The sequence below is a fragment of the Cyrtonyx montezumae genome, unplaced genomic scaffold (assembly GCF_038088225.1).
Source record: "Cyrtonyx montezumae isolate F1298 unplaced genomic scaffold, pur_monq_1.0 scaffold_45, whole genome shotgun sequence".
In the NCBI taxonomy this organism is placed as follows: Eukaryota; Metazoa; Chordata; class Aves; order Galliformes; family Odontophoridae; genus Cyrtonyx; species Cyrtonyx montezumae.
In genome coordinates, this window is record NW_027072051.1 from 983785 (window position 1) to 998173 (window position 14389).

At 54.8% G+C, this 14389-nt stretch overlaps 3 protein-coding genes across 6 annotated transcripts in view; 1 reads left to right on the top strand and 2 right to left on the bottom strand.

Moving 5' to 3' along the window:
• UBE2T (ubiquitin conjugating enzyme E2 T) overlaps positions 1 to 10746 on the top strand; it is a 68297-nt gene extending 57551 nt beyond the window's left edge. Inside the window, exons 2-7 of the mRNA XM_065747519.1 lie at positions 8226 to 8338; positions 8568 to 8637; positions 8940 to 9045; positions 9436 to 9534; positions 9761 to 9844; positions 10465 to 10746. Of these exons, the coding sequence (XP_065603591.1) occupies positions 8230 to 8338; positions 8568 to 8637; positions 8940 to 9045; positions 9436 to 9534; positions 9761 to 9844; positions 10465 to 10578 (582 nt within the window). The 5' untranslated portion in view covers positions 8226 to 8229 and the 3' untranslated portion in view covers positions 10579 to 10746. The remainder of the gene's footprint in view (positions 1 to 8225; positions 8339 to 8567; positions 8638 to 8939; positions 9046 to 9435; positions 9535 to 9760; positions 9845 to 10464) is intronic.
• Positions 136 to 7243, bottom strand: LOC136055656 (cryptochrome-1-like). 4 transcript variants are annotated; one of them, XM_065747504.1, is made up of 11 exons: positions 7153 to 7243; positions 5460 to 5884; positions 4696 to 4812; positions 4417 to 4564; positions 3990 to 4130; positions 3713 to 3883; positions 3495 to 3635; positions 2569 to 2720; positions 1740 to 1837; positions 1033 to 1143; positions 136 to 475 (listed from the first exon to the last, which is right to left on the bottom strand). In XM_065747504.1, exons 2-11 carry the CDS (start codon positions 5870 to 5872, stop codon positions 378 to 380), a joined length of 1590 nt encoding a protein of 529 aa, XP_065603576.1. In that variant the 5' UTR covers positions 5873 to 5884; positions 7153 to 7243; the 3' UTR covers positions 136 to 377. The 4 variants fall into 4 exon arrangements, with proteins under 4 accessions (XP_065603576.1, XP_065603579.1, XP_065603577.1 ...); XM_065747507.1 differs by lacking the exon at positions 7153 to 7243 and having other exon boundaries at positions 5460 to 6016; XM_065747505.1 differs by lacking the exons at positions 3990 to 4130; positions 7153 to 7243 and having other exon boundaries at positions 5460 to 5963.
• LOC136055663 (tetraspanin-18-like) lies at positions 10735 to 13580 on the bottom strand. The gene is made up of 8 exons (XM_065747518.1): positions 13546 to 13580; positions 13099 to 13192; positions 12733 to 12864; positions 12419 to 12493; positions 12215 to 12313; positions 11862 to 12041; positions 11478 to 11561; positions 10735 to 11116 (listed from the first exon to the last, which is right to left on the bottom strand). The coding sequence occupies exons 2-8, from the start codon at positions 13153 to 13155 to the stop codon at positions 11069 to 11071; spliced, it is 675 nt and encodes a 224-aa protein (XP_065603590.1). The 5' UTR covers positions 13156 to 13192; positions 13546 to 13580; the 3' UTR covers positions 10735 to 11068.
• Between the last annotated feature and the right edge of the window lie 809 nt (positions 13581 to 14389).

Below are 14389 nucleotides of genomic sequence, written 5' to 3' on the forward strand. Positions count from 1 at the left end.
TTTAACACTGAACACATGAATACACATTTATTCTTAAACTGACACACATTTGTCATGTTGGGAAGAGTGCTATTTATCATTAAAATGATTTATGAAGATGCATGAACACTGAGTGGATTTGATCAGCAACACAGAAACATGTCCATTACCTACAGCTGCAACAAATGACTACTAAGCCACCAATAACCAGAAAAATTCATTCAAAATAACCACAGTAACAAATACATGGAAGATGCAAAGCTTTTGTTGGAGGTTGGCTCGCAAACAGCAGCAGCACACGTAGGGCAAAGCATGGAGTGAAGCTCCTCCTGCTCAGATGGCCTTTGCTCTCCCCTTCTGCCATTCCTCAGTTCCCAGAGGGTAATCCCCGACAAGACCTAGGTTTGCTCTGTCATCCTGGCTGCTTTTGTCTTTGTTAAGTTTTCCTCAGAGTGGTCCCGCTTCAGCTTCATTTCCATTGGGTCATCTGCATCATCTGTGGCAATAAGGAAAGAAGAATAAAAGTTTTCAGCCTTTCAGACCTCAGTGCAGCAGTAGCCAGTGTTGAGATCAGCAGTTGAAGCTACCAAGTATGCCAGAAAAACCTATGGAACGATGCCAGAAGCAGGTACTTAGGTTCTCAAGCTTTGGCATTCCACATCTCCAGAGCAATAGCAACAACGTTCACTCCAGTCATGAAGGGTTGGTGGGTACCAATGTGCAACCTCCTGGATATATCAGTAGGCACAGGATTGGAGTAATTAATTCCATATGACCCAGAGAGAACTGGGGGCCCTGCCCCTGGAGGGGTTCAGAACCATGGATGGCACTGAGGGATGTGGTCAGTGGGCATGGTGGGCTGCATTGGACTTGGGGATCTTAGAGGTCTTCTCCAACTTTCATGACTCCATGATTATAAAAAATGATGCTCTAGTTGGCCAGAGCCACAGGCAGGGCTGCAGAGCCTTCTACTCCTGGAGACACAGATAGCGGAGCTGGGGGATGGGGTGTGTATTTGTGCAGTCCTGCAGAAAGCACAGAGGTCTTTATTACCTCTGGTGAGCTGGGCTGTTCTGTACTGCTCCTCTCGGACCTGCTTCATCAGCTGCAGGTTGTGACTGCTGGCTTCCTTGTGGTCCACCATTGGGAAGGGGTAATCCCGACCTGGTACAACAGAGACTTGGCAGGATGAAGCAAGGATGTTTCTCTGAGTTTACACCAAAGCAAATTCTTTATGGAGCCATGTATGGAAGGTGTGGCAGATAGAATTTGTCCCAATTTACAAAAAAAATAAAAAAGTTTTTTCAGTCAACATCAATGCACTGCCTGCAGATGTTAAGATTGAATGTATAGTGTTGCAGTCAGCTATTCAACTCAAAAATTTGATTGTGTCTCCTTATTGAACTTTTATAAGATCCCTCTTACCACAGAAAATTACCCCTCGCTTCACAATCATGCCTTATTCATGTCATCCCTTTTTGGTAGCATGTACATTTGTGAACAACTGTTTTCAAAAGTGAAATGTACTAAGACTAAAGCTTTATAAAAAATGTCTGATGAGCACTTTGAGAACTTGCCAAGAATTGCAACCACTGCCACCAAACCAGACCGACATGTTGGCAGAAAGTGAGCTGCTGGGTGAACCCATCACCAAAAGATAAATGCACGACTCACGTTGGAAGTGTGGCACTTCCATTTCACACCTGTAATTATTTTGATAATTATCAGTAGCAAAATCCCGAGCAAGGTATTGGGGCTACCTATGATACATCCTGCTTGCTTCTGCTCCTCTTCAGAGGCTGTCCAGGGCTCATAGATATATTTAGAGGGAAAGTTCTTTAGAATAGGTAAGTACTTCCTGCAACACAAGAAGAATAAAATGTTTTTATTATGATCCTGCAGAAAAATTCCCATATGTTCAGAATGTAATCCAAGCTATGCCACATTTGTTCTTGGTGGTTTTGCTGATACTGCAATCCACGGGAGAATTCTGATTCAAAGTTTTTTTCTGTTTCAAAACCTCCATGCAGTAATGTCCTCCACCAGTTAACTTCATACCAATGAATAATGGGATTGATTGAAACCTACTTCAGTTTTGACTTCATCCAAATTATTTTCACTGTAAACTTTTTCACTGACAAGTACAGCTTAGGACAGAACCCACTTTTACACTCTTTGAAAGATTGCTGGAGAAAATCATCCTAATTTCAGCAAAGCCAGGTGTGTGTTCCCGGGATGGAAAGACTCCAGATAATCACTGACATGTTAATAAGGCTCAGTACGTGCCTGGGAGAGATGGACTCCTCAAGGAGCTCATTAACTTCTACAGTTGGCACCATGGAGGGGAGCACAGTCTGTTCTCCCAGCAATTGGACATTGCTGGAGACTGCAGGTGCTCACAAGTCAGTGCAGTTCCATGCTCAGTCATCACCTACATAAGCACAGCCCTTGGGGGTTTCCTTGCCAGTTTCCTTCCATGCTAAATAAATCACAGGGACTGTGATTCATGCAGATTGAGTCCCCCAGCTCCTGCTGTCAGAGAAGGGAAGCAGCACTGAGCAGATGGCACTGTGCTGTGCATGGCCCTACCGGATGTACTGCCCCTCAGGGTCTGTGCGCCTCCCAAAACGGACGGGGCAGAAGATCCGTGTGTACTGGTGGAAGAAGGCACTGGCTGACAGCCACATCCAGTTCCCTGCATTGATGCTGTAGTCAGCATCTAAAAGCAGCTCTTCAAACACCTGCATTTTGGGGACAGGAAGAGAAAAACACCCCTGAAACGGCTGCTAACATGGTAAAAACACAACTGCCCAACAATCACCACCAACCAGCAAAGCAACCACCAACAACTGTCACTAACCAACCAACAACCATCAACCAATCAACTACCAACAACCAGTCAGCAACCACTAACCAACCAACAACCAACCAATCACTCACCAACAACCAACTAACCATCACCACCCAACCACGACCAACCAACGAACCATCTACTACTACCAACCACCAAACAACCAAGAAATACAGGCGGGTGGATGGAGGCTGAAGCTGGTCAGGATACTCTGCACACATGGAACGCTCTCCAGCTACAGTTTGCCAGAAGGAAGCTCAAGCAGGACCTGGTGCCAGAGAAACCCAAAGCCGAAAGGTCTGCTGCAGACCGGGCAGGTCTCCAATATTATCACCATCAGCCAAGATCAGACCTTTGGGATGGGAATGGCTTCTCACCACTGCACCCTGCACAGCATGGCCCAGACTCAAGGAAAAGACAATGAGATTCTTATAAACAATGAGATTTTTAGCAAGGTTCAGTAATAAAGCATTGTTAGAATCATAGAATCATTAAGGTTGGAAAAGACCATCAAGATCATCCAGTCCTACCACCAACCCAACACCACCTTCCCCATTCCACAGTACCCATCCATGCCCACTCCATTGTGCAGGTCTTCCTCAAGACCAGCCAGAAGAAAAAAAATCACACAGCAAGAAGAGAAAACCCAAAAGCAGAAGTGAACCTTCATGCCCTCCTCCCAGCTGATCCAAAGGTCCCCACGGGTCAGGAAGCAGGCAGCAGCGTGCCGGGCCAGGTGGTGGATCCAGCCCTCCTGCCGTAGCTGGGTCATGATCGCGTCAATCCATGGGAACCCGGTCTGAGCCTGAAGCAGAAAGCCACATCAGCCATCCCGAATGCTCCAAGCCAGAATGCAGCCATCACAGAAGTGCATCTTGTTACCGTTTTCCATTTGTGGAGCCTCTCAGCGTCCTCATACCAACGGATCTGGAGGCAGATGGGGTTCCCGGCCATTTTGGTGAAGTTTGGTGTTGCTGATGCCACTGTATAGAAGAACTCCCGCCACAGCAGCTGCCCTTGGAGCGATACGGGGGGCAGGGAGTGGTGCTTGGCCTGCAAAGACACAGAGGTCAATGCTTCTGTTCACTCATTCCATCACAGTTAAACCCCAGCCTCAGAAGTGTTATATTTGCTTGACTACAGTCAAATTTCCCCTTACCTGAGCATAAATGTTTGACAACCTATAAAAGAAACTGCGGACTGACAGGCAGCCCATGCTGAAATAGGGGCTCAGGCCAGTGGTGCTTGGAAGCAGTGAATTCGGGACTGTTTTTGGTTTGGTGAAACTTGCCACCCAGCCCTGAAAGGAGAACAGATATCAAGGTTCAGGCAGAGCAAGGTGAAAAACATCCAGCCAACTGTCAGAACTGTTGGCAGTTGGCTTCTGGCTGCCCAACATCACGCAGGGGGAATGCTCCTCCCACCATGAACAACAAAATCCCGAGGTGGGGCCGCTTGGAGGGCAAATCCTCAGCAAGAACTGGAGGCCACAGCCAACTGGTTTCTTGTGGTCCAGCCCCAACCACACAACATTGGATGGCACCAATCTCAGCCCACCCATACACCTCCATATCACTGGGATGGACCTGGTTGGCCAGGTGCTGCTCCAGGCGCTGCAGCCCTTCACTCTCCCCTCCTCTCCATGGGGAGATGCTCTCAGGGGGGATCTTCAGATCCGTGGGCAAAGGGATCCCATAGTGCTCAGCCAGGCCCAGCTCGGGGGGGCTACACCTCCTAATTCAAAAGAGAGGGAACCAGAGCCAGGAGCGATGCAATTTAACATCTAAAAGAGCTCTGTTATCATCTGACCCTGCTTGTTTGGACAGAGAAAGGCCCTGCAGGTCCCCGGGCTGGGTCTCACTTACTGGAAGTCCTCGGCTGTGAGGTTTCGGACAGGCACCTCTGGGTCCCCGAGCAGAGACAGAATGTGAAGGAACCTCTTGTATGTCAGTGGGGGAGTCCCACCATTCAGCTCCAAAATCCTACACGTAAAATAAAATCATTGCTCGCCGTAACATGAATGAAGGAGGAAACTGGAGCTGTGGGTGCACGGGGAGGTGAAGCCCCAGTTTGTGGAGCAACCACCACTGGGAACAGATTGCTTGAATTCAAGAGGGAACAACACATCCATCCATGCATTTATGCTAATTAAGGGCTTTAAGAATTAAGGCTGTTTTAATGATTATTTCCCTGTCATTATTAACTTCAATATCTGTGGTCTTTCAGCTGTGAATAACTGCTTGGACCCATGTTAATATGGGGTTGGAAAAGACCATCACCTCATCCTACCCTCAGACCATTCCCAATTCTTAGCAAACTTCTCCTACTGTTTAAGAGCAGTAAGTGGAAGGGCTTAAAGTGAATTAAATGCCCTAAAGGGGGGAAAGTTAACTAATTCCTCCGGATCTAATTAGAACCCAGCACCCCAAAACCTGTGCAACCACTGAAGTTTCTTCTCCCAGCTCACAGTTCTCCAGCAGTCAGTGCCACTATATCTCAGAGAGCCCCATCTTCACAAAAGGGACTCATCAGAGGGGCCAAGATCCTCAACCTTTCCTCTGTGGTGTTTGCTAAACGTAAACCAAACCTTTCTGGAGATGCCTCAGTGTTCCTTAGGGTAACCACGTACCGTTGGGTATTGTAGAGGCTGTGGCCCATCAGCGAGAGCACCTCGAAGCCCAGCTCTTCTCCCAGACCCCGAATGTTGGCCTCCATCTCTTTGTAGAAGGGCTCCATCTCCGCGTCCAGAGTCACCTGCGTGATGTTCCACTTCTGGACGTGATCTCTAACAACCTCCACGTACTCCCCTTGAATGACCAGCAAGCAGGAACCCAGCTGGCACAAACTATTCCTCAAATCCTCCAAGGACTGCAGCAGGAAATGCCACCGCAGGGCCCCGATGTGCATGACGGACGTCATGAAGGCTCTGTCCAGGATGTAGACAGGGTAGACGACCTCGGAGGACTGCAGAGCAGCCAGCAGTGCTGGGTTGTCATGCAGACGGAGGCCCTTCCGGAAGAGGTGGATGGTGCGGTGTGGCATTCCGCCCCAGAGCTGTGGGAAGGAGGACAAGAGAAGGCTCCGGAGAGACGTGCAGAGCAGGGAGTCTGCGAGGGCTGTCCTGAGTGATGCAGCCCCATCTTCAGGGTCGGATATTAGGAGAAATTCCTCCTCTGAAAGGGTGTGCAAGGGAGCGGTGGGGTCTCTGTCGGTGGAGGGGTTCGAGTGGGGATGTGACACTGAGGGGTGTGGGCAGTGGGCACGGTGGGATGGGCTGGCATTGGACTGGGTGATCTTAGAGGTCTTTTCTGACCTTAATGACTCGATGAGTGGGGCTCGAGCTCAGGGTGAGTGCTGAGTGGTGCCACGGTGGGGTGGGGAGGAACAGGGACAGGGGCACGGTGCACTGTGGGTGGCATCAGCTCAGCACCAAAGAGCTGCACCATTGGGTGCTCCAATGCCATTGGAGGAAGCAGACAGGCAGACGTCCTGGGGTGACGGGGCAGGAGGAGTATGATGTCTGCCAGCTCTTTGCATCAGGATTTCTCCAGTTCCTGTTTTAATTCCCCACAAACCAGAGACGTGATGGCGCCCAGCATCCAGAACAACCAACCCAGGCAACAAACAGTTTGGGAGGTGTGCTACAATGCAAAGCCACCCTCGGCACCACGGGTCAGCAAATCCACGTGCGTGAGCAGCGATTACTGCTCTTATATTGCCCTCTCATGGTCAGAAAAGCAAAACCAGCAATCAGACACAGAACTAATTACTACAGAATACCCCGAGTTGGCCAACGGGTGCAGTTATCACTTGAGCACTCCCAGATGATAACTCGGGCTGAGCAGTAATCATGCTAATTAATGACGTGTTGTTTTCAAGATTCAGAGCCAAATTTGGTTGTCACACTGTGCTTAGGAGCTCCCCTCGTAATGGTGCTTCCTCGTTTCACAAGTGCCTCCGCTGCTCCGAAAGTAACGCCTCCTGCTTATCTTCACGGAAAACCCGACAGCCACAAAGAGCACAATCACACGCAGTGATAGTGCAACTTCCCAGCTACAAAACTCCTTTTTGTGTGTGTGCGCTATACGCACGGGTACACATAGAGATGAAAAGGTGGGGTCCGAGGAGCCGGGGCTGTGGTCACACCACGGAGCCAACGCACAGCTCTCCCCTCCACTGCCCCCTCTGCACTGAGAGCTACACACACGCAGCCCTACGGCTGCACCTCGGCGCTGTGCACGGAACGGTCACTGCCGCCCGGTGGTACTCGAAGGGACAACATCTCGGGAGTGACACAACGCTGCCCCGGGGCCCCGCGTTACCTCCCCGCTCCGGAGCCGCGGTGGTCAACTCCCTCCTGGTCCTCGAGCCCCGTTGCCCCCGTTTCCCCGCTGGGCCCTGGGGCGACACGCAGCGTTACTCGACTTCAGGCCAAGGGGCCGCTTATGCAACGCACTGCGGGGGGGGCACCGGGGAACGACAGGGCTGTGCCCGCCCCGCGGAGCTCCCATGGAGGCGGGGAGTGGGGTGGGACATCGGGAGGGGCGGGGCGGGGCGGGGCGGGGCGGGGAGGAGCGCAGTGGGGCCCGCCCCATCCCATCCCAGCCCAGCCCAGCCCAGCCCGTCCCGTCCCGTCCCGTCCCGTCCCGTCCCGTCCCGGTTCCCGCCGGCGCGCCCCGCGCAGACCCAGGCCTGTGGGCGGGCTCTCTCTAAGCCACGCCCATATTCCGCAATTTTTCCCTCCGCGCGGGGGCGTGGCTTGTTTCCCGCCAGCCGATCTCCACCAATAGTCGCGCGCCGTCCCCTCCGAATTCGAAATGCCGCCGCTGAGGGGGAGGAGCTAGGCGGCGCCCAATCAGCTCTCGTATCTTCCGTAAGGGGCGGGGCTAATCGATAGCGTCTCCTCCCGTTGCTAGGCGACAGCGGAAGTCCCGCCCCTCGGCTGCGCGGTGAGGTGGGCGGGGCCGGGGGTGTGAGGGGGGTGCTGGGAAGGGCGGGGGGGCTGCGGGGGGAGCTGGGAGTGCGCAGAGGGGTTTGGTTGGGGGCGAAAAGGTGGGAGGGGGCGGCCCTCGTTTGTCGGAGGGTTATTGGGTGTAGCGGAGGGGGGACTGCGGGGTGGTGAGGCCTATGGGGGCAGCTGGGGTTATGTCATGGGCAGCAGTGTGGGGGGGTCGGGCAGAGGGATGGGCCCTGGTGTGGGCTGGGCTGAAGGAAAGGCCTCGGGGGGGGGGGGCGAAGTCAAGAGCCCTTCTGTGGGGAGAGTGGGAAGGCGTGGGGGGCCCTGCGCTGAGGCGGCAAAAGGAGCCCCAGAACGAGGTGCTCCTTAAGGCCTCTCCCAACGCAAACCTTCCTATGGCTCCTTAAGGCAGCTGAGGAGGAGCCCCGTGCCCCGCAGCGCCATGCAGAGAGCATCACGGCTGAGCAGGGAGCTCACCATGCTGAGCACGGAGCCACCGCCGGGCATCAGCTGCTGGCAGAGCGGAGCACGGCTGGACGAGCTGCGGGCACGTACGTGGGTGGGGTGGGGGCTGGGAGGAGCTCTGCTCACAGGCAGCAGGCAGCACTGCGGTGGGATGATGGGGGGGTCAGTGCGGCTGGATGTGGGCAGCTCTGACCGTAAGGGTTCTGTGATGTGAGCAGTGCTGCAGAGCTGTGGGTGGGGACTGCTGGATGGATCCCTGCGCTTTTTGAGTGGAGCGTTTGTGCTCTAATATCGTTTCGTTTCTTTCTGTCAAAGAAATTATAGGAGCTGCAGACACTCCGTATGAGAAAGGGATATTCAACCTGGAGATAGTTGTCCCTGAGAGGTAAGTGAGCAGTGACACCCAGCTGCTTCTCCCACATACTCAGTTATAACATTTGATATGAGGTCTTTCCTTCAACCTCCCCGTGCAGAACGTTGTTATCTTCAGCTGAGAGCTTTCACTTATGTTGTGTTCACTTCTTTGTGGGAGGTGCAGGGAAGTGCTGGCCGAGAGCAGCTGGAAGCAGAGCACCACTTCCTCCAAACGTTACAGGGAGAGGATGTCACTCATTAACCCCTGGAAGGAGGGATTAATGGCACTGCTTGGGTGGTGGAGGTACAAATCTTCACATTTATCCCTTACAGGTACCCATTTGAGCCCCCAAAGATTCGATTTCTGACCCCTATCTATCATCCTAACATCGACTCTGCTGGAAGGATTTGTCTGGATGTTCTTAAGTTACCACCAAAGGTAAGATAGAGCTGCTTGGGTGCCGTAAGTGAGCCTGAGGAGGATAATGAGCTCCTTATCTTTTTCTTGTAAAAGCCTGATTGAATGTCTGTTTGCTACTGACTTATTTACGCAGGAGCGCAGCGGTAGAGTTTTTGTGTGGCCTCTCCTTTGTTTAGAGATTAGAACATGACCTTCTCTGCTCTGTATAAGCTTCCAAGGCTTTAAGGATTGCCCTCTGAAAATGGGCCGCCCATTGAGGCACAGTGTGCAGCCCCACGCTCCCATCAGCTTCCTCAGAGAGCAAACCGGGTGTTATCTGTGGGGCACTGAGTGCTCCAAGCCCTGAGCTTTCTCCAGGCACCCTGGGGGTTTCTTTCCTCTCAGCTGCTTCTCTTGCCCTCCCTGCAGGGTGCCTGGAGGCCCTCCCTGAACATCTCCACGCTGCTGACCTCCATACAGCTGCTGATGGCAGAGCCCAACCCCGACGACCCCCTCATGGCAGACATTGTACGTGGGCTCTGGGGGCAGTGGGGGTGGGGTGGAGCAGTGCCTTTGCTCAAGCAAACTGAAACAAGCAGCAAGATCGTGCACATCACACAAAGCACACGTGGCAGTTCGGGTCTGGCACCGGGAGTCGCTCTGCCAGGACTCTGAGGGGAGTTAACGAACAGCCAAAGCTCAGTCTCAGCTTCCCAGTGTTAATATTAGGGCAAATCTTTCTCATTATGTTTAGTCCTCAGAGTACAAGTACAACAAGCAACTGTTCTTGCTGAATGCCAAGGAGTGGACTGAGAAGTACGCAAACCAACAGAAGAGGGTAAGAAATGAGCTCTCCTTTTTCAGCTGAGTGCTGCTGTGTGAATGGGCCTTGTCTGAATTTGCCTTCCGTGACCACAGCTTAGAGGGGGACAGGCTGTGTGGAGGAGCAGTGATGGCTCCTTCCATGACAATGAGGTGTTCAGATGCAGTGCTTCCTCAGGAGCTTGTAGGACGAGCAGGACTGACAGATCCTGACATTCTCAGCCCTCCTTCTGCCTCAGCTCTGCTCTGCAGTTCTGCTGTGGCTGTGCTCCATGCTCAGCTTCTCCTGCACGTGTGCTCCAGAGTGGACTGTTCCTCCAACTGCTGGTGGAGTGCAGCCTTTCTGCCACCACACTCCATTCTTTCCTGCCTCTGTTCTACATCCTGACCCACCTCACAGCTGAGATGTGTAGAATTATATTGCATTTAAGCAGATGAAAACCTGTTCCATAGAATCAATTATGTTTGGGCCATCTCCATCACCTGAGTGCTTTCCACCCCAGACCTGATTTGGACAGCATCCTTTGCAGGAAGGGGAAGGCTTTCTATGCACACACAGATGGGAATGAGCACAGCAGTGCTAATGACTTACGAAACTAAATTATTCACAGCTGTTGCTTTTTTATTTCTTTGGAGGCTTTGGAGGAGAAAACAAACCAGAGTGAGACAAAACCCAATGAATCTGTCACGCAAAAAAGAAAAGGGAGCACTATCAGCAAGGAGGAGAAGAAATCTCGCCTGGACTCCTGAGAGCTTTGCTCTGGATGTGGCTGTCAGCTTTGCTCTCACTGTGTCCTTTTTCCTTTGCACGGGTATAAGTCAATATTTTAATATGCAACAATAGCAGGCTTTATTTTCTCTGTTCCCTAGGAGTTGTTTGGTTGGTTTGTTTGAGAAGTTATTTAAATAAAATATAAAGTTTAATTTACTTATATCGTTTTTTCTTGGGTTTGCTTGATGTTCTCCAAATATCCTGGAGCAAAGGCTCAAAAGGCTTCCAGAGAGCTAACCTGCAGCTTACAAATTAGTAAAGAATTGAACCTGTGCCCTGTCCCTGCTCCAGGACAGCCAGCTCATCCTCATCCACCCACTGGAGCAGACACAGGACTCAACAAGGCTACTGCTCTATACAGCTGGGCTGGGATATGCAAGAAAACTGAGCATCCTTGCCTGCTGCTGTTTCCAAAGCATTTGGCTCATCTCTGCTGTGCTGCCTGGAGAGCTGCTCCCAGCGTCCTGCTCAGTCAAAGTTGTAGTAAAGGCAAAAGGCAAAGAACATGGCAAAGATCTGAAACAGAAGGAGAGGAGGAGCAGGTTAGCTCCCTGCCACAGCAGCACCTTGCTGGAGCGTGAGGCTGAAGGGCCTCTGTGCCCTGAGCTGCGTAGGGGAAACCACTGAGCAATGCTTCTCCTCTCCAGACCTTCAGGAGCAAAGCAGAGCTCAGCCCTTCAACCCACCTCACCCGCAGGGGGTGGGAGGTTGGCTTTACATCCCCGAGACAGACCTCTGTTGTAACAAATGGAGGTCAGCCCAAGCCCATCTGTGGTCTCAGCACACGCAAAGCACCGTCCCTTCCCCCCAGCAGCAAAGAGAGCACCCGAATGAGGTGGCCACTGCCTGCCTTGTTCCCTCCAGCTCTGCTCAGTACCTCGATGCCCAGCACGGCCAAGCTGCACGTCCCAGGGACAGAGATGTAGTCCTGCAAGGTCCTGCCGAAGGTGGGGAAGCAGCCCTGGGCAGGAGGGGAGGCGATGGGGGCATCCCTCGTGCTTCACAGGGCTGTAGGGAGCTCAGACAGACCAAGGGCCGGGGGAGGTTGGGAGGAGTTGGGGGCACCGTGGTGGGGCAGTGTGAGCTGGGGATTTGGGGAATCGCTGCTGCACAGAACCGCAGCACAGCAGTGCCCCGGGCTCCAGTTTGCACGCCCATGCTTGAGGCAGGGGGTGCTCTTACTCCATAGGAAGGAGTCTGAGAAGTGCAGAGTGCATGGCGGGGCCGTGGCAGCACAGGGGGGGTGTCTGTGTAGCCCTACCTGCTCGTGGATGTAGCCAGGGCTCCTCTCCTGGCACTGCTCCCAGCCCAGCAGCTCTCCTGCCTGCAGGACCCCCTCCCGGGCACAGCACGCCCGTGGCCATGGCGTCCCTGGGTGCAGCTCCTGGAAGCGGGAGCCGTTCCCAAAGTCTTCAGGCCCTAAAACGCCACAACAGGAGAACTGAAATGGAAAGGAAACACCATCAACACGCTGCCAGAATGCAGGGACTTCGCTCAGGGGTGCTCTAGAGGAAGGGGGAAGAGCCCAGCATGTGTCCTGGGGTCCATAAGACCCTTCCCCGCTGGTCACAGTCACCCTGAGCAGCACCCACGGGTGCTCCACACCCCACTCACTGTCACCATGAGGGTATTCCAAGCCACAGAGAAGACCTCAGCACCTTCATCCCCGCAGTAGTTCCTCCGCAGCTCTGACAGGAAGAGCTCTGGGCGGATCTGTGGGATCAGTGCCCCCACTGAGCACAGGTACCACATATGGGGACAGGGACACTGCACACCCACCCACACCCACCCAGTGCCCTCAGCTTGAAGGGACAGTACCTGCTTCCAGTGTGCCAGGAAGAGCACAGCCCCAACGAGCTGTGTGACAAAGACAAGGCTCACGAGGACAAAGAACTGGAAGGCAGCAGGACAGAAAGGTCAGAAGTCATCCTCAGCTCACGTCCAGATTGCTCCTGCTGCTCCTCCCATCCTCTGCCACCACCCCTACCCATGCACACACAGGGACAGGGAGACAGAAGGCTGACAGTGCCAGGATAGGGATTCTGGCTCCTCTAGGGATATCCCACAGCTCCCTACATCCCACAGCATCCTGCATCCCACAGCTCCCAACATCTCAGCTCCCCCTCACTCACCAGCAGCAGCAGCGGCCGGCTCCGGCGCAGGGCCCCACAGCACCCCAGGAAACCCAGCAGTGAGAGGGCAATGCCCACGGCCAGCAGCAGGTAGGCACCCACACTCAGCACAGGCTTGGCAGCCACGATGTCCTGGAAACCAGCCGGGTCCGCAGCCACCCAGACCCCCACGCCCACCAAGCAGATCCCCCCGGCCTGTGGGACACACCACGGTCACAGGGCACCTCGTGGGGACAGTGCCGGGGTCCCCTCCCTCAGATGGGTGCCACCCTTAGCATCACATCCCAGCTCTGCACGGATGGCACCGCTCAATTTGATGGCTCTGGGCACAGCACCCTGCACCCCTCCATCCCCAGTGGGACTCACAAACACCAGCACGTTGAAGATGAACATCAGGTACTTCATGCAGCTCAGGACACCCATGGGGACACCGGGGCTCTGCGGGCAGCGGCGTTTGTCCCTGCAGAGGGGAGAGCTCAGCTCCAGCCCCCGGCTCCAGGGAGATGTGCTGCTGCTCAGAACACGGCCACAGAGGGGATGGGGAGACCAGAACTGCGATGGGAAGCCGCTGCTGGCACATCTCCCTGTGCTCCTGGATCAGGTGTGGGGTGTGACAGATTGCTCTGTCCATGGGGCAGCAGCTGCAGTGAGCTGGGGTGCACACGTGGAGGGAATTCTGCCGTTCCCCAGAGCCCGATGGGCCCCTGAGCCCCATTGGGCTGCAGCGGGTGATGCCCAGACCCCCAAAACCTAAAAACATCCTCTGTCCCCCGAAGCTCTCCCACGCTGTGCCCCCAGATCGCCATCACTCACCCCACGGGGACACTCTGCGCACCTCCAACCACCGCTGGGACCGTCTGCACCGATTTAGTGCCGGGAAGGTTGGAAAATCCCCCTTGTCCCAGCCCAGCGCCCGAGGAACCCCTTCCCGCGGTGGGGCATGAATCATTGATGGGAACCGGATCCGGCAGCGGGAGACTCCGGGCCCGGGGTAATTAAAGCAGTCTTTGATGGACAGAAAGACGAGCCGGCGGCCACAGGCCAAGGGCAACCTGGGCATCAGTTGTTGCCCACGCACGGCAGGGAAAACCTCGGTGCCTTTTGGAGTTGGCCCCACGGCACTTCAAGAAGGCAGGGGATGGACGGACAGCGGGACAGGGGGCAGGTGGACGAGGCCCGGCCCCCGCGGGCCCCCCCAGGCCGTGCTGCTGTGCTAACAGAGCAGCGCTGCCACCACCAGGGCCGCACGAGCTCACACTCCACGCCGCGGGTGTCCGGCGGTGCCCTCCGTGGGGTGCAGAGCCCGCCCCGCCCGCAGGGGGCGGCCGAGCGCGCGGCCAACGAGACGGCGCCTCCGCGCTAGAGCGCCCCCCCCGGGCTGGGCGGACCAATCCCAGCGGGAGGCGGTGTCGGGGCGGAGAGAGACAGGCAGCAGCTTTAGCCAATCACAGCTCGAGAGCTACGCGTCTCCCGGGCGGAGCTTAGCGGCCGGAAGCGGCCCGTTCCCTTAGCGTCGCTTCCGGTGCCGCCGCCGCCGCCCCGCGCGGGATGTAGCGCCGGTGAGTGCGGGCGGTCACGTGGGGCGGCTCCGTCGCACTGTCGGTCCGGGCCTCGCGGCGTTGACTCCGCTCTTCCCCCCTCCCTCCCCCCCCAGCGC

Excerpts from the sequence above, each read along its gene's own strand:
- LOC136055656 (XM_065747504.1), bottom strand. The coding sequence starts at position 5,872 with ATGCCACACCGCACCATCCACCTCTTCCGGAAGGGCCTCCGTCTGCAT. Across the intron at positions 4,565-4,695 it reads CTCACAGCCGAGGACTTCCA|GAGGTGTAGCCCCCCCGAGC; the intron begins GTAAGTGAGACC and ends CTTTTGAATTAG. Across the intron at positions 476-1,032 it reads AACAGCCCAGCTCACCAGAG|ATGATGCAGATGACCCAATG; the intron begins GTAATAAAGACC and ends TTATTGCCACAG.
- LOC136055663 (XM_065747518.1), bottom strand. The coding sequence starts at position 13,155 with ATGGGTGTCCTGAGCTGCATGAAGTACCTGATGTTCATCTTCAACGTG. Across the intron at positions 12,494-12,732 it reads GCCGGCCGCTGCTGCTGCTG|TTCTTTGTCCTCGTGAGCCT; the intron begins GTGAGTGAGGGG and ends GCTGCCTTCCAG. Across the intron at positions 12,314-12,418 it reads TCCTGGCACACTGGAAGCAG|ATCCGCCCAGAGCTCTTCCT; the intron begins GTACTGTCCCTT and ends CTGATCCCACAG.